Source organism: Phaseolus vulgaris, chromosome 10, assembly GCF_051622355.1.
Source record: "Phaseolus vulgaris cultivar YP4 chromosome 10, ASM5162235v1, whole genome shotgun sequence".
NCBI classification, from domain to species: Eukaryota; Viridiplantae; Streptophyta; class Magnoliopsida; order Fabales; family Fabaceae; genus Phaseolus; species Phaseolus vulgaris.
The window spans coordinates 7668641-7687803 of NC_143507.1; the positions used below are offsets into that span (position 1 = coordinate 7668641).

The 19163-nt window shown below is 34.5% G+C and overlaps 1 protein-coding gene across 1 annotated transcript; it reads left to right on the plus strand.

Annotated features, from left to right (window-relative positions):
• Positions 1-4304: 4304 nt before the first annotated feature.
• On the plus strand, positions 4305-9222 carry LOC137819422 (2-alkenal reductase (NADP(+)-dependent)). Its single transcript, XM_068623272.2, has 5 exons — positions 4305-4665; positions 4987-5164; positions 7696-7862; positions 8411-8493; positions 8634-9222. Exons 1-5 carry the CDS (start codon positions 4441-4443, stop codon positions 9010-9012), a joined length of 1032 nt encoding a protein of 343 aa, XP_068479373.1. The 5' UTR covers positions 4305-4440; the 3' UTR covers positions 9013-9222.
• The last annotated feature ends 9941 nt before the right edge of the window (positions 9223-19163 follow it).

The window sequence follows — 19163 nt, forward strand, 5'->3', positions numbered from 1 at the left end:
TTTAAAAGGAAAGATATTTTTCCTTTCAATGCAGGGTAATCCTAACTAAATATATGATAGTATTATTCTATTTATCTTTTCTAAAGTTTCATTTGTCATAAAAGAAATGAGAAAGTACAAAGATAATTTCTGTGGAGATGGAAGTGGAAGGCAAGAAAAATTCTTAGCTGAAATGGTCGAATATGTGTAGAACAAAAATATGATTGAATGGTGGCTCCATGAGATAATCATAGGCACATATCCATTCCAATATCTAATACTAATTGTGTTAAGAAGTGGGCTTTAAGTCTAACTCAACCCCATAAAACCGGCTCATGGGGTGAGGTTTGCACCCATTTATATATTATGAAATGTCCTTATCTCTAGTCGATGTGGGATTTCCAACACACCCCCCTCACGCCGAGGCTACCAACTCGTGCGTGGAGATATATGTTATGGGTGGTCCGGTAACGGCCCGATAGCGGGTGGACTGATAAACCCAACAAATACTCGCTAGGACAGGCTCGAAATGGCTCTGATACCATGTTCGAGATGCTTGTTTGAGACCATAAAGGGATTTGTTGAGTCGACATACAATGTTCTCCCCCTGTCGATGATGTCCGGGTGGCAAGTCCATGTAAATAATTTCATGCAATGTGCCATGTAAGAAGGCATTTTGCACATCTAGCTGGTGAGTAAACCAATTTCTGGCTGCTGCAATGGTGAGGAGACACCTCAAAGTTGTTAATTTTGCTGTTGGTGAAAAAGTTTCAGAATAGTCGACACCTTCAATCTGAGTGTACCCCTTTGCGACAAGGCGCGCCTTATATCTGTCGACGCTACCATCTGAGTTGTACTTTATTTTATAGACCCATTTGCATCCGATGGGTTTCTGCCCAGCGGGTAGCGGTGTTAAGGTCCACGTTTGATTTAGCTGCAAGGCGGAAAGCTCTTCGTCCATTGCTTTTTGCCAATTTGGATCAAGGATAGCTTGAGCATAAGTGTGAGGTTCTTTGGTGGCTGTGATGTTAGCAAGATATGCACTATGTGTAGAAGAAAATCGTGAATTAGAAAGAAAATGATGCATAGGATACCTGGTTCCATTCGGTCGGTCTTGGGCAGTGGTCGAATGATTGGCTTGGAATCCCGTTATGTAGTCTTGAAGCCAGGAAGGTTGGGTTGATGTGCGACTGGATCGTCGAACAGGAAGGTCGGTTGGAGAAGGTTTGGTAATGGGTGGTAAACTTCTTGGCATGGGAGAAGAAGGTTGGTCTACTGGAGGTTCAGGTGTATTATGACGAGTAGGAGAAGAAGGTTGGTTTGATGGAGGTTCAGGTGCATTGTGACGAGTAGGAGATGGGGAGGTTGTCAGACAACTCGGAGATCAGTATCTGGATATTGCATTTTTCTTGGTTCCTCTATTATCTCATGGAAGTCAAAAAAACAGACAAACGTATCAAGATCATCAGCGGAAGCAGAATACCGCGCAATGGCCAATACTTGTTTGGAGATAGTTTGGTTGCGATATCTGTTGCAGGATTTAAAGGTGCCATGTAACTTGCCAGTTCAACTTTTCTGTGACAATCAAGCGGCATTACATATAGCAGCAAACCCAGTATTTCATGAACGCACAAAACACATTGAGATAGATTGCCACATTGTGCGAGAAAAATTACAAGCTGGGATAATCAGTCCTTCATATGTACCGACACAGTATCAGCTCGCAGATATTTTTACGAAGGCATTGGGCAAAGAACGATTTTTGACGCTACGACACAAGTTGGGGGTTCTTGATCTTCACCTACCAACTTGAGGGGGAGTATTAAGGAAATAATAATTATCAAATTATATGCAATTATTGTATGCAATATTTGACGATATTGTACCCAATTATATGCAATTAATTTAATAATTATAGAATCTCATGATTAGTATCCTACCTAATTAGATTGTAATTTGGGAGAGAGAAACTCCCTATATATTTCCTATACATGAGTGATGTAATATACACATAAGAATAATAAACATCTCTTCTTCTTACCATTTTTTATCATTTTCTTATAAATTGTGTGTTGTGTAGAGTAGATGAGAAATTAGTTAATCATATTATTCTAAGTTTGTTTCCACCTCAGTTCGAGATATAGCATCGTTAAGTATTGTCTCAGTGCTTTCACGATTTTGTTCTTAAAAACATTTCGGTAGGTTGGAGGAAAAAGGAGTATATAAACTGCCTTGACCTCGACTCTTGAACAATGTAGAACTATATTGGCGGTACCAGAACAAGAACAAATATTTTAGCAGTATTGGTTGTTAGATTTAAGTAGAATAGAAAATATGATTTTGAAAGTGATGTGGATGGTAGTGGTGAAAGTTAGATACGAGAACAAACACTACAAGAAAATCATTAAATAGAAACCAAACCAATTTTAGAGACAAAAAATAATTAGTTGATATATTGACTAAATTAAAGACTATTTTAGAGATTAAAAAAATTATTGGTTTCTAAATTAGTTTTTATTATTGATAAATAGTTTTTAAATTGATATTTAATTAGCTACCAAATTTTAACTACCAATTATTAAGATTCTAAATTTGGTAGCAAAAAACTTGGTAGCTAATTAGATACCAATTTAGAAACTATTCATCAATAATAGAAACTTATTTAGAAATCAATAATTTTTTTAGTCTCTAAAATGGTTTCTAATTTAGTCTTTATAGCAACTAATTATTTTTTGTATTTAAAATTAGTTTCTATTTAATGATTTTTTTTTTTGAAAGAAATAAGATTTGAGTTGAGAATTTATATATGGATAACAACCAAAATATTAAAAAAGGGCAAAAATATTGATCATATATGAGGTCTACTACATGAAGTGTGTACATAATAGGTAAAGTAGTTTGGAGCATTGCCATAATATTCTATCAAGCCTTTCTATCATGAAGATTATTTATGCTCATTTTTAGTTCCAACCATCGTAGTCTAAAACTAATTTATGCATAAGTTAAAAGATTAATTAAGTTTTGAAAAACTAATATAACTTTTTTCTTACAAATGAGTGATTAAATTATAAACATAAAATGATTTTATCTTATGGCAAGAAAAAAACAAAGATGTATAAATTAAAATAATAAAAGCATATATAATAAAAAGGAATAAATATATCATAAGTATTTAGTAATTATTAGGACCTATTGTACATGTTCTGACGATCTTTTATTATTTTATGTGTTTTAATTAGACATTTACATTTTTTTCATATAGTATGTGCAATTCAGGACTTTTGAGAATATATATTTTTTATTTATCGGCTTTGAGAATAGAGATAATGCTTCTCTGAGTTTTTTCATACAAATTTTTATAAGGGAGGGGAAATATGAACGTAAAAAGTGGTATACAAATTGAAATAAGATAATTATATTAAGAAAATCATCATTTAAAATTTTAGTTTTAGGATAAGATTTTTTTTTTTTTTTAAATTCTCACTTACTCATTTAATATAAAATGTTTCATAGAAAAAGGATATATATATTCGTCAAGATAATAATAATTATAACACTTCTCTTTCTTTCTCCCTCAGTTTTTTTAGTATATTTCATATACATTCCTTTTATGACCTCTCAATTTCTTCTTACAAGTGAATCTTATTCTCTTGGACACGAGGATATTGATTCTCTCAAACAGATAGGTCTCGATTCTCTCGGACAGGTTCGTATTGATTCTCTCGAACAAGTTAGTCTCGGACAGGTGAGTGTACCTTTAAGGTGATTTGATGATAAAGTCATAATCAATTTGACTAAGTGATAATCTCTCTAAAAAAACACTCTACTAACCTATTAATCAAGTCACCTATGTATACGGTTCTTTGTTGAGCTCTGTCAACCTTATTAGACTTTTACTTTTTGTACTTTATATTTATTAAGTTTATTCTTAATATTCTAGACTTTAATAAACTTTGGTACATCATTAAAGCTGGTCATTATTTTATTTTTTTCTATTTTATAATTAAAGTATTTTGATCTTTATTAATCGCATGATATTTGGTAGGTTGAAATTTTTTTTGTAGTTACATATGAGCTAAAATTGAAAAATGAAATTTGAGAGAAAAAAATTTAAAATTAAAATTAAAATTTTAGACATAGAAGTGCCAAGAATCTTAAGGTGCATTCTATGTTTAGATCACATCTTTCATTATAATGTGAAGTTGAATCTCATTATAATCCATATTTAAAGTGAAAGTGAAAAGGATGGGATAACAGATGCAATACTGGTAAGTTTGAAGATGGCAATAATATTATTAGTGGTAAAGAAAGAAGCTTGCATCTTTATGCATCGTACGTGCTTAGTGCTTCATGATAAGGCCATGACCCAGTGCCCTTTCGTTCTCTCATTTGATCCCTCATCATCCATTCCTCTTCACAACACAACACATTGAAACGACAAAAACATCATAAACCTCTGAGATGGCGGAACTGAGGAACAAGCAAGTGATTCTGAACAACTATGTTGTTGGTTTTCCCAAAGAATCAGACATGAGCATTGTTGAAGGAACCATAACTTTGAAGGTTCCAGAAGGTTCCTCTGATCTGCTCCTCAAAAATCTCTACCTCTCATGTGATCCCTACATGCGATTCTTCATGACCAAGGAGGACAACCCTTTGGGAATTGGCACCTACAAGCTTCACTCTGTAACTCACTCACTCTTTCACCACACAATCTTCACTATTTTCTTACTATTATTAACTTCAATCATATATTATACATTAAATTTTATGATATCTATGTTTTCATACTTTTTTTTTGTTTTTGTTTAGTTGATAAGTAAATCCATCATAAGTTTTGATGCTAAATTTTTGCACCTTCTGGTTATGTTCATGTAATGGATTTTTTTGGAAGAAATAGGTTAATGCTTAAGTTAAAAGTAGTTTGTAAAGAATTTAATAAAGAGAGGTTCTTTAAGAGTAATTAATGTTATATAAAGGTAGGTGGTAACTGTTGAGTGATTGCAGGCATTGAGAGGAGATGGTGTGTCTCAAGTGGTGGAATCTGGACATCCAGATTATAAGAAAGGTGATTTAGTTTATGCAAGGACTAGATGGGAAGAGTATAGTTTGATCCCTTCATCTGAGATATGTTTGAAAATTGAGCACACTGATCTCCCACTTTCCTACTATATTGGTGTTCTTGGTAGGTATATTCTCAATAATTTCAATTTATGGTTTATTCTCATTTTCGGTTCATTATAAAGTGGTAGAAAATCAATTTGGTTCTTCATATTAAACTTTGATGGAATTTTGTTTAAAATATTTTAATTTGGTTCTTTTTATTAGATTGTTTTTGGCGTCTTTAAGTATGAAATTTCATATGAAATACATGTACAATGACATGATTATTAGGGTGAAATTTGTCCCTTTTATGTAGTTGTTTAGGTCATGTTCACCCCTTGTTTTGAGTGTGCCCTTCTCTTCCGCTGAGTTGAGTGGTTTGCTTCACTGCTCATCAATATCTGAGTACTAATCTTCATCATCTTGTAGTTATAATGGATGGGGGTTGCAAAACCATATGGTGGTGGAAGTAGGAGTTCCTTCGTTGCATTCATTTGCCACTGTGGATATTTTTTTGTATTAATAATGTTAGAAAACAATTTTGGATAAATAGATCCTTAAAATTTCATGAAATAAGTTTTGATATGCTCCCACATGATGATATAAGACATGATAAAGGCCCACCACTACTAAGGATGGAAGAGAGAGAAAATAGAAAAGTAATACCATTTTATGAAATTAACCCTGGAAAATCTTACAAACAAGTTTTAAACAACCAATTACGTTCTTTAGTTCAAATATCAACAAATAGTATTATTACAATTACAACTCTTTCAAAAAAACATATTGTTCATGTATGCCAATATAGTGCCACATCGCTCAAGAGTCGAGTCCAAGGACAATTTATATACTCCCTCAACCCATTGATGCGCCTTTTCAAGATAAAACCATGACGGAGCACCATCATAATTGCTCAATTACTACTAAGATACACTAACTGCAATAGTTTTTCATGTTGCTCAATAGTGTGGTTTTTCATGTTTTAAAAACAATCTCTCTTTGTAAATGTATAGATTATTTATGCCTTAGGGACTAGTTGATCATAGGGTCGGAATCCAAAAACAATCTCTTTGTATATGCAAAAGCAAAGCTTTGTCAATAACATTCTCTCATTCCTTTGATAGTTTGAAGCCTTTTGACATTGATGCTCATTATTATTCAACAAACATTGTCTTGTTAAAATGATCACCTTCCTTGTGCAATCAATTTCTTGTAATGCATAGTTAGGCTTTTTCATTAAAGTGGGCAATCACACCCATGAAATTCATTGTCATAACATAAATGAGTTTCCCAAAAAAACTGAAAAAAGACCCACCATTGTGGGACAACTTTCCTAGCCATCTCTTTCCTTTCTTTCACCCTTTTATGTACCATGTTATTTCTATCCATTAACTTTTTTAGCCCTTTCTCAATCTCCCCCGCCATTACAAGATCACCACCCCTTTTATAGTCCAATCTCAACTTCACTACTAATCTAATCTCCATTACCGTCCTAAAAGTATTCAAGTGTTGTTCTGCATAAATAGGCATGTCAATATTGGTACTCCAAACCACAAGCTTTCCAAAATAGAGTCCATCCACAATGAGACACAAATTCCCCAATGGCTTTGTGGCCATAACCTCCATTTGAGGTGCCCGATAACATAACATTCCCTTACCTTCTGCCCTCTTTAAAAATGCTTTTGGTAAGGTTCACTCTTCATTTTTTGTTATGGTTGGTGGAGAACACATAATCCACAAGGATAACCCTAAAATTGTTTTCGAGCATTCTTAACAATTGTAATTGTTCTAAATACAAAAAATCTTCACAATGACAAATGTACTTGTTCTACTCCCACCACCATGAGAGGAGTTACATTAGATTTGCAACCCTCATTCATTACAACTACCATATGATAAAGAATGGATATCCAAACATTGATGAGCAGTGAAACAAACTCCTCAACTCAATAGTAGAGAAAAAGAACATACTCAAAATAGGTGAAGAAGGTGACCTGGCAACTATATAAAAGGAGCACATCTCGCCCCAACAATTCTTCTATTCTTTATGTGTTTTAAATGAAATTCCATGTATCCAACTTTGTCTACAAAATCATCATTGAGTCATTTTAAACAAAATTGGCACCACATTAAACAAAATAAAAATTAAGGGACAAAATTGATTTTTTGCCACTTATTTTGGGACCAAAACTGGTATTAAACCTCAATTTATTTTCATTCTTAGTGAATGATGCACTTGATGTTAGTATGACCTTCATTAATAACATGAAGCTTTCTTTTCATAATTACTCATTTCTATTATCTAAAATATCATTTCCTATTGTTTTACCTAAGATTCTAGTAATGGCCATGTAATGTAGCCATGTCAGATACTTATTCATTTCAAATTTTGCATGCACATTCTGTTTCACCTAAATAAATCTTAGTGAGTTTGCATGCAAGCTTATGATATTGTAAGCTTTTATATAACTTTGGTGTGACATTTGACCCATGTTATTTTCTTTTTTGAATGATGCTCAACAAGCTTCCATGCAAGCTTATGTATGTTCTTGCATGATTTTCTATAAGTTTGTTATGCCTTTTAACCTATAACACTATATTATTTTATCACAGGTGTGTCAGGATTGACTGCTTATGCTGGCTTCTTTGAAGTAGGTTCTCCCCAAAAGGGAGATAATGTTTTTGTTTCAGCTGCCTCTGGTGCTATTGGTCAACTTGTTGGCCAATTCGCCAAGTTGAACGGTTGCTATGTTGTTGGAAGTGCAGGAAGCAAAGACAAGGTATTTATTTCTTATTGTTATGTATTTGGATAAAAATGAATAATAAGCTTCAATGTTAGAATATTTATTCTATTATTTAAAATACCACTCTTTTCAATTCGCTTGGTTGCAACAAACCAAAACCTTTCTATGACATGAATATCCTGATTATAGAATACATTGGATTTTTTTTTCTTCCAATTATAATTCTTTAGCAAAGTAAACTTTTTAGGTAAGTAACATACTTTATGATTTTCGAAAATTGTTGTTGGAATAAAAATAGATGAATTTTGTTTTATTTAATGTAGGGAATATTATTTGTTCAGTTTCAAAATTTTCATTATTTTATATATTATATAAATTAGAAAATATGTATTATTGTATTTCTATGTTCGTGTTTGTTTGCAATGTGTCCAAAACTCCCAAAACTTTCCATTGCACCATATTTTTTTATGAATAGTGTTATAACAGAAAGCATTAATAGTGTTTGCTTATGGTTGTTGTGAATTTTGAATGGAAGACTAGAAATTAGTTTTCCTTTCACTTATAAGCACGTGTCTTGTAATTAGGTGGATCTTTTGAAGAATAAATTAGGATTTGATGAAGCTTTTAACTATAAGGAAGAGCCAGACCTCAATGCAGCTTTGAAAAGGTTAGTACATAACATTGTCCCAACAGAGAAATGTGACTTTATATTGTTTATTTCCATAAATAAAAGGTTACAAGTTATAGTACCTAGTGACACGAGCAATATTAATGAGTAGTGACAATGGATATAAATTTTGAAATCAGGTATTTTCCAGAAGGCATTGACATTTACTTTGAGAATGTTGGGGGCAAGACACTTGATGCAGTACTTCCAAATATGAGACTCCATGGTCGCATAGTTGTTTGTGGAATGATCTCACAATACAATCTTACTCAACCGGAAGGTGTAACAAATTTGGCACATCTCATATTTAAGAGGGTTAAAATGGAAGGTTTTCTTATAATTGATTTCTTCCATTTATTTCCCAAATTCTTGGAGTTTGTCGTGCCTCTAATTAGAGAAGGAAAGGTTGTGTATGTTGAAGACATTGTTGAAGGTCTTGAGAATGGCCCTGCAGCATTGGTTGGCCTCTTTAGTGGTCGCAATGTCGGCAAACAAGTGGTGGATGTTTCTCGGGAGTAAAATTCTATAAATACACTCTTATTCTCTAAGCTTTATTTCTAAATTTTCAATTTTCCATTGGATATTAAATCTTGTTTTTATGGTCTATGTAATCAAATTCCGTTATGCTTAGAATAATTACTGTATGATGTTAATTTTCTTTTGAAACAATTGGCAAAAGGACACCCAATCTTAACAAGTAGACATTATTAAGTATTTATCATTTTTCAAGGACTTGCTTCAATGTTAGCATAATTTATATTTATGAATAGCTAATGTGATGCAATCCACGATGATGGATTGTAGAAGTTGAATGCAGTGGCAACGAAATGGAGAAGAGTTTGCACCGAGAATGAGAGATTTTGGTGAGGAATTGGAATAGTTTTGGTGTTAGGAAGTAGAAATAGGTTTGGCCAACTTTCTAGCTATTACTAGGCCTTTGAGGCTCTCTAGCAAAAGGAGATTTAGGAGAGAATGAGCTTCATTTCAAAATTCATTCAGTTAATTGCAAATCTCAATACATGAGAGTATTAGGAGTATTTATAGATGAAGGTAGCTTGCTCCTTAAACTACCATAACTCTAGTTAAGTAAACTTAACTATGGTGAGTGTGGTGGCTTAAAGGGGTCTGTGTACTCTTCTTCTAGAGTATCTTTCTTTCATCTATAAAATACTCTAAGGAAATTTAAAATACAAAATCTTATATTGGTGGTTCTGCATCAAGCTCCCTCCCTTCAAAAGGATGTGTCCTCGGATCCAGTTTAAAGTGCCACCTTATGTGAAATGAATGACTTTAAGATCTTTCTGGTTCATGAATCTACCTGAAAAAAGACAACAAGCATAAGGAGAATGCAAAAGAATAGAAGTTGATGGATGTAGAAACTGAAAACAAGCAAAGTATGTGGTATGGTACCTTTATGGTGGTTCTTATTTCCTAAGGTAGGAAAATAAAACACTAAACAAAATGGATAAAACTACGTAGAATAAGAAAAAAATATAATAGGAAGAAGAATTACCTCGATTAGGTGATACAAGTACGTAATTAATTTCCTGTGTCGAGGTAACATGTTCATTTGATTTATGCGATGTTTTCATTATTTGTACCTCATGAAGTTGCTTCCCGTGTATTACTAGCAAGGCTTCACAAGGTGTTTGAACCAAATCTGGTTTAGCTCCATATAAAAGGTTTGCATCAAGTAACTCCTCACAGGATTGTTTTAAGAAACTTATATTCTTTTTTTTATGCAGCCTTAGACAAAGATTTGTAAAAGATGAAAAGTTTTTGTAATGGGTTTTCCACTACTTGTGAGGGTATAGAGAAACTAACAATAAACCTATTGTCTCTATTAGTGAAAGTAATTTTATCAAAACAATCCTAGTAAATAAATATATTGTGAAAATTGCTAGGTTATTTTAATAAAACATCTAAGGTTATCAAACTCGAGAGTCTAAGTAGACTCGTGGGAGGTCCATAAACCTGACTCGTAAACCCGACTCGTAGACTCGTAAGAGTATATTTTATATAAAAATTTAATACAAAAAATAAATATTCATGATACTAATTTTACAATATTAGAATTAATAAATTCATTCATATAATAATTATCTAACTTCTAGGTGGTGGTGTGGAATGAAGATGTACTACCATTGATACAATTTGAACCAGATCTTACGAGTTGAATTTGCAGAAACATAAGAATAAAAACCAATTTATCTTAATCTTATTTCAGTCACTCTAAATAAATAAAAAATCAACCTAAAATAAAAAATAACTTTAAAAGAAATCAACCCAAATATTCCATTTTCGATTTCAGATTCACCCAACACAACCAACCCTCAATCATGAAACCCACAACCCAACCTTGATCGCGAAATCAAACTCGCAAACCAAAGGCAACATGAAAATTAAGGTAGAACGCGATAACAGTGGCGACACGGGGGCGACGGTGAGCAAAGATGAAGGCAACAATGAGGGAAGGAGAGGCAACAAAAAGGCAATGTGATGCGATTCTTGGACATGCGAGACGATGAGGCACAACCGGATAATGATGAGACAACGATGAGGTGATGACAATGAAGCCAAGTGAAACGTGAATGCAGCAAGTTCAGTTCAGGTTGGAACGAACCCTAAAAACCTTGACACTAAGCAAAAGTGGGTCATTTTGGGCATTTCTTTATAACTCGTTTACTCGGTCTCCAACTCACGAGTTTGATCGAGTCTAGTCTGGGTTTACTCAAAGACCAGTCTACTCACGAGTTCACTCGTGACCCATCAGTAGACTCTTAAACTCATAAGGGTTTACAAGTTAACCCTAGAGTTTGATAACCTTGAAACATCACAAGCTTCTATAGGAATAATGTGACTTAAAACATTTGTATCATAATGTCCTAAAGAAGGCTTGACTTTCATGCATTGAATTACAACTAAATCCCATCATTTTGAATCAAAAGATGGTTATAAGATGGAAAAAGGGGTATTTATGTTGTATTTCAACATTTGAATAGACAAAGATATTTGAATCAAGAAAAGAGTCATTGGAAATACTAGTATTAGACTCCTTTCCTTTGGGCTCAATATTAATCAACTCTTTAGAAAATTTCTTTATCCTATCTTTCTTTTCTATTGCTTCTCTTTCTATCTTTACTTTTTCCTCTCTTTCTCTCTTTTCTTTTTCCTCTCTTTCTTTCTCCTCACTTTCTTTTTCTATTTTTGCTATCTCTTCTAATTTCTCCTTCTCTCTCTCTTTTCATTTTCAATGAATTTCTGTAAAACAATTTGATCTTCTTTGACTTAAGTAGGAGTGAGAGGACAAAGGGTAATCCTTTTCCCTACATGACGAAAACTAATTTTATTTGATTTTCTATCATTAATAGCTTTATGATTAGAGAGCCATGGGTGGCTAAGTAAATGATGTCCAACATCCATTGGAATAATATCACAAAAAATGGTTTTTTGATAAACTCTAAGGTTATTAGATTACTTACTTGGTTACTCACAATAATACCACCATCCTCATTAATCCAATGTAACTTATAAGGTTTTGGGTGAGGTATGGTAAGAAGATTTAGCTTGAGTACCACTCTTGCACTACAATAGTTAGAATATGACTCATTATCCACAACTAAAGTACATATTTCATCAAAAACTTTGCATCTTGTGTGGAATAGATTTTCCTGTTGTGACTATTCCAGATCATTAGAATGGCTATCAAGTAGTTTTCTCACCATTAAGCATTTTTCGTGAGAAAAAGAATATTTTTTAATGAAAGGATGAGGAATAGAAAGAGTTTTTAAACTTTTTGCTGGATATGTAGAAACATGAGGGTGAACAAAAGAAATTTTCTTTTTGTTAGTAGTATGGATTATGCTATGATCATCCATTATTGAAAAGCAAATGTTTTCATAAATATTTAAAAAAAAAATTCAAGTTGAGTGATAAAAGAAATTTCAATAAGATGTTTTAGTTTTGTGAAGTAAATCAAGGATTCAAGTGTAAGTTTTCTCCAAGTTCACTCCTAGGAAAGTGAGGTGAGTCACAATGGACTTCTTAAGTACTAAGACTTTCCTAGCCTGAGTTTACCCAAGATGGTTCAAAATATTAGTTTCCTCAAAGAACTTCAAAACCATTTTAGAAACAGTAATGAGTATGGGAATGCAAGAATGATCTTAAAACCAAAAGAAAGGCAACACAAGCAAAAATACCTAAGAAAAGCTCTATAAAAGATTAAAAAAAATAAGCGGACTGGTAGGGACTGTTTAAGAAATTTATATGTATATTTACACAAAGCTTTTGAATCTGAAATTTTTATTATATATTCTGAGCTCAAAAAGGAACAAAATGCCACAAATTTGAGGGCAAACAATATGTATACACTGGGAAACAAATCAACCAAACTTCTAAAAACGCAAACAGTTTGGCAGCAAAGGAGAAATTGGTTTCAAAACTGGAAGATTGAATTGTAAAATTTATGGTAATTTTTCTACGACGAATTTGAAGCTGAAATTTTAACCAGTTCAAGGTATCTTATGAAACAAGATATGGTAAAAATTTTAGGCTAAAACACCATGTGCAAAAAATTTAAAACCGAGAGGAAAAACTGACACTGAAACAGTTTGGCAAATAGAAAAAAACGTCCTGGCTTTTGGAATTTATAACTTTTTTTGTAGGTGAGATTAGGACATGCTTTTTTATTGCGTGTGGTAAACATGTTAAGGTATTTACAAAAAAATTCCACACTATTTGGATGCGAAATGAGGTCAAGATAATTTTTCAAAACTAAGTGTAAATCATACAATTCTGCAAACTGAACAGAAACCTAAAGAAGATATATCTGTATGTATTAGTATAATGTATTTACATACAGAAAAATATGTATATAGTTATGTATGGAATTACATACAAATTTTGTATGAAATTACATACGAATTTTAAAATTTGTATGTAATAGTTACCTACGACAATTTTACATACAAAATTTTGTCCGTATATAATCTATATGCAATTATGTTTACATACAGATTTTGTCTATTACATACAAATTTTTTATGTATTTAATACCGATTTTTTTTTTTTAGTGCATGTTAAATCTCTCTAATACATTTTCATTATATTTTTGTTGTGAGAACCATAATTTTTCATTTTTATTGTCATGAACAATTTAAAAGCCACAAATTTGTTTTTCCAGGACCCAAATCTTTTATTACAAAAGACTTGTTTAGCTTCCTTTTGAGACTTTGAATCTCGCTCATGTCATGACCAACAATGAACAAAGAATAAGAAAATAATAAAATTTCCATTAGAAGTGTTTTTCACAAGAACGCAATGACCATAAGAGATTTTATCATACCTGGCCCATTATGAAGAAATCAAATTTTCTATACCACTATATTGGAGCATGTTCGAGTTCATGTTGTTCCATATAAATCTCTTCCTCCAAGTCACCCTGAAAGGAATATCCTTTTCAATTAAACAATTCAAAGGTATAAGGTTTCATAGGTGTTTCACAACCATAACCTAGGAAGAAAAATTATTTGACTCATGACTAATGAATTATGGGTAATCCATATAAGAAACTACAATACTACCTCATACTGAAAATCTTAAGATAATAAATTTGTGGATGTACCGTTCGGTATCGAACGAGTCCGTCGCTCGGTCTCAGTGACTGACTGACCATGCCAAAATACATTTAAGACACAATAAATGACAGTAATGATAAATATAGAATTCCTTAAGAATCATGGTCACATCCCACCAAATTCGGGAGGCACCCCCGAGAAATCAGTCAACACTGAGTAAGTGGAAGACATTGATTTATAGCAAATATTCTTTAAATATACCAACATACCTTCCTATATATCAGGGATCGTGATAGAAATCAATCAACACTAATTTGGTCCAATAAAGCAAAGGCTCATGACTAACACTATAAATAAACCCTCCACAGAGGTGTAAGGGACGCTTTAATTAGTTTTCCCTATACACTCTTAATACATAGTACTTACTTGATTGTAGAAGTACTTTTTTCAAGTCAACCACGACCGAGCATCAACAAATAAGGGATGAGATTTATTACAATATGTCATAAATTTATAGATGGAAAAAAATATTGTATACGAAGAGAGAGAGGAAATTTAGAGAAAAAGTTAGCTTCTCTTCCAAGGAAATAAGAATCTTCTTCCCTAGAAACTCAAAAGGAGGTACCTCAAATTATAGATACACTAATAATAGAAAACTCCTACAAATCAAGGAAATGATAAGCGAGAAATAGAGATATCTTCTAAAAAGTTGATTAAATTGAGCCAAAAGGAAAGGAGTCTTGTACTAGCATTGTTCATATTATTTCCAATGACTTTTTCCTTGATTTAAACATTTTGTTTAAAAATATTAATCAACTTAAAACTCTCCATAGAGAAAATTATCTTCATCATACTTGTCAAAATTTTCAAAAGTTTTCTCTTATGGCTAGTGTACTGGTAGCCTAAAACCGAGAGGTATAGGCCGAGAACTACATGTCCAATAATCAAAGTAATAAATTAAAACCGAAAGGTCTGGATCGAAACCTAAAAGGATAATAAAAATCATAATAAAGCCCAATTTAAATAAGGAACTTGCACAAGGGGGTGTAAAAGTAATAAAAAAGGTGTGAGAAGAAAGTCCAAAAGTACTGTAGAAGGCCCATCAACGAAACCCTATAAATAGGAGGTCAGCACAAGAAAAAGGTAAGAGTGATTTTATCTGAAAAACCATTACATTGTTTCTGACTTTGGCATCGGAGCGACTTGCAGGTACATCCCCCCACCTGTGAGGAATACCAACCGAAAGGAGTAGCCGAGAGGTGCAGCCGAGAGGAGCAGCCGAGATGAATAGCCGAGAGAAGTAGCCAAGAGGAGCAACCGCGAGTCCAGCCCAGTTGAGGATCCAGCCCAATAGGAAACCGAAAGTATAGCCCGAAATCAAAAGATTTGTGAAAAAGGCCATCTTGTTTCAGTTCGAGTGTTCTTGGTCCCTTTTTGTAAGAACATTTTGGCGCCCACCGTGGGGCCGAGAACTAGTTAGAAAGAAAGGTAGAAGAGAAGATGGATCAGAGAGAAGGACAGGACGGAGAGCAAGTAGATAATGTCAGTATGCCAATGACAATGCTGGTGCAGCTGCAGAAAGAGTTCGAGACGTTAAAAAAGAGTAATGAAGAAGAGCTGAGTATGTTAAGAGCCGAAAATGCACGCATGAGGAGAAAACTACAAGAGGAAACAGTTTTGAATGCATCATTTGAAACTGTTCAGCCAAGAGCTCAAGTCAATGAGAGGATTTGTCATAATGAAAGTTCCCAAACGAAAAGAAGATTCCTTGGAGATTCTGAAGTTTTTGCAGGAGCATCTTCAAGAAAACATCCCTTTCATGATGTTATAGTTGATACTCCATTGCCTGACAATTGGAGAAGTTTAACTATTGACAAGTATGACGGAAGCACGGACCCTGATGAACATGTTGCGGTATATACCACGCAGATCAGTCTATATACATGGAACGATGCTATTATGTGCAGAGTGTTCCCTACAACGTTAAAAGGGACAGCGTTAAGTTGGTTCACACGCCTTCCGCCTTTGAGCATAGATTATTTTGACACATTGGTGGAAAAGTTTGGAGCTCAGTTCGCAACTAGTCGTCCCCATCATTTAACCTCGATTGCTTTGGTGAATATAAGGCAAGAAAAGGGAGAGTCGTTAAGAATGTTCATGGAACGCTTTAGGAAGGTTGCCCTGGGAATTCAAAACCTCAGCCCAGAGGTTACCATGCATCATATGATAACAGCACTAAAGCCAGGGCCGTTTGCTGATAGTCTCTGCAAGAAACCCGCGACTAGTTTAGATGAGCTAAGACAACGAGCGTCAAAGTTCATGCAAATGGAAGAACTGAGAGAGTTCCGGAATCAGGCAAGGATGGATGGAGGTGAAAAAAAGGTGATAGAAAAAGAAAGTGGACCTATGGCTAGAAGAGCCAGGGAAGAATTCAGAAGCCGAAAGTTCCAGCAATACACACCCTTAAATACAAACAGAACAAGAGTCTTACAAGAAGCCATGGCGGCAGAGATAATACCACCAACTAGAAAAGCGCGAACACCGGAAAGGGCCGACCACACCAAACATTGTGAATATCATAAAAATCATGGCCACCATACAGAGGAGTGTGTCGGGTTGAAAGATAGAATAGAAGAATTGATTCAGGCTGGGCAGTTGAAGCGTTTTGTTCAAGGAGGAAATGTTAGGCTGAGGTCAAGTCCGGAGAGAAGATTGAAAGGAATCGAAACAGGGGGAAGAAGGGCAGAAAGATTTGAAAGAGAAAAAAGAATAGAAAAAAGAGATGATAGAAGAGGTGGAAGATCAGAAGGAAGAAATGACAGGGTTTATCAAAACACACAATCAGTAAGGAGAAGTAGGGAACGAAGCTTGGGGAGACCTGTCAGGGGGTTTATAAACACTATTTCAGGTGGTTTCTCTGGAAAAGAATCATCATCAGCAAGGAAACAACATTGGAGAAGTATAAGGACCATTAACCACATTTTTAAAAGAAGAACTTTGCCACCAATGCTTTTTACAGATGAAGATTTTCAAGAAATTGATCCCGATCACGACGATCCTATGGTGATAACAGTTGAAATAGCCGAATATGCCGTCATGAAAACCTTGGTTGATCAAGGCAGCTCAGTTGATATTCTGTTTTGGGATACTTTCAAAAGATTGCATCTAAAAGAAGAAGACATTGTACCTTTCCGAGAACAAATCATTGGTTTTTCAGGGGAGAGAGTCAGCACGAAAGGATATGTGGATTTGATGACTACGTTCGGAAGAGGAAGTAAGACTAAAAAGATTAAAATCAGATATTTGGTGGTGGATGCTTCTACATCATATAATGTGTTGTTAGGACATTCTTCTTTGAATAAGCTGGGAGCAATAGTTTCAACGCCACATCTAGCAATGAAATTTCCAACAGAAAAGGGGGAGATAGCAACAGTTTATGTTAATCAAAGAGATGCTCGAGAATGTTATGCAGCCGGTTTGAAGATGAATTTAAAAACACACAAAGATACCGAAAGAATGGTGGCAATGGCGGATTTGGACCCGAGATTAAATGATGAAAGGTTGGAACCGAAAGAAGAGACTACAGCCGTGGTATTAGGCCGGGACGAGAAGCAATGCACTTATATAAGTGGAAGTTTGCCCGAAGAATTGTTAAACAAACTTGTCACATTGTTACGCGACAACAAAGACTTGTTCGCTTGGACACCGTCTGATATACCTGGAATTGATCCAAAGGTAATTTGTCACAAGTTGTCGGTATGCCGAGAAGCAAGACCGATATCTCAGAAACGAAGAAAGTTGGGTGAAGAGAGAAGGAAGGCAGCAATGGAAGAAACTGAGAAGTTAATGCAAGCCGGTTTCATTAAGGAAGCTCAATATACGACATGGTTGTCCAATGTGGTGCTTGTCAAAAAACCGAATGGAAAGTGGAGAATGTGTACAGATTATACAGACTTAAATAAGGCTTGTCCGAAAGATACATATCCTTTGCCCAACATTGACCGATTGGTAGATGGGGCGTCTGGACAAGAAATGATGAGTTTTCTTGATGCTTATTCAGGGTATAACCAAATACAGATGTATGAGCCAGATGTGCCCAAAACAGCTTTTACCACAGATACGGCAAATTATTGTTACAAAGTCATGCCTTTCGGCTTAAAGAATGCCGGAGCAACGTATCAGAGACTGATGGATAAGGTGTTCAAAGATCAAATTGGAAGAAACATGGAAGTATATGTGGATGATATGGTTGTGAAGTCAGAGAAAGTGGAGAAACATTTGGGAGATCTTGAGGAGGTGTTTTCACGCATAAGAGAGTACAATATACGTCTCAACCCAGAAAAATGTGTATTCGGCGTCAAAGGGGGAAAATTTCTAGGTTTTATGTTAACCAACAGAGGGATTGAGGCTAATCCTGATAAATGTGAAGCAATTATGAAGATGGGGAACCCGAAAAACCTGAAAGAAGTGCAGAGGTTAGTGGGAAAACTAAATTCATTGTCAAGGTTTTTACCGATCTTAGCCGAAAAAACTAAACCGATAATAAGCTTGTTAAAAAAATCAGAAACCTTTGAGTGGAATGAAAAATGTGAGCAAGCCTTCTCTCAAATCAAAAGCATGGTAGCTGAACCACCAATCCTAATCAAACCTGAGTTGACCCAACCCATCATAGTTTACTTAGCAACTTCCAATGAAGCAATAGGAGCAGCGTTAATCCAAGAGAATCCAGACCAGAAACCAATATACTTTGTAAGTAGATCCCTTCAAAATGCTGAAACCAGATATCCCAAAGTAGAAAAAGTTGCCTTGACCTTGGTGTACGCCGCAAGACGTCTTCGGCCATACTTTCAGAATCATCAGATAATTGTGAGGACAGATTATCCAATATCAAAAATCTTGAGAAAACCAGAACTTGCAAGTAGGATGGTGACATGGTCAATGGAGCTTTCCGAATATGGAATCAAATATCAACCGAGAGGACCAATCAAAGCTCAAGCCCTTGCAGATTTCATCATCCAGATGCCGACAACAGCACAGCAGGAGCAGTGGATATTGTACGTAGATGGCGCGTCAAGCAAAAAAGGAAGCGGAGCA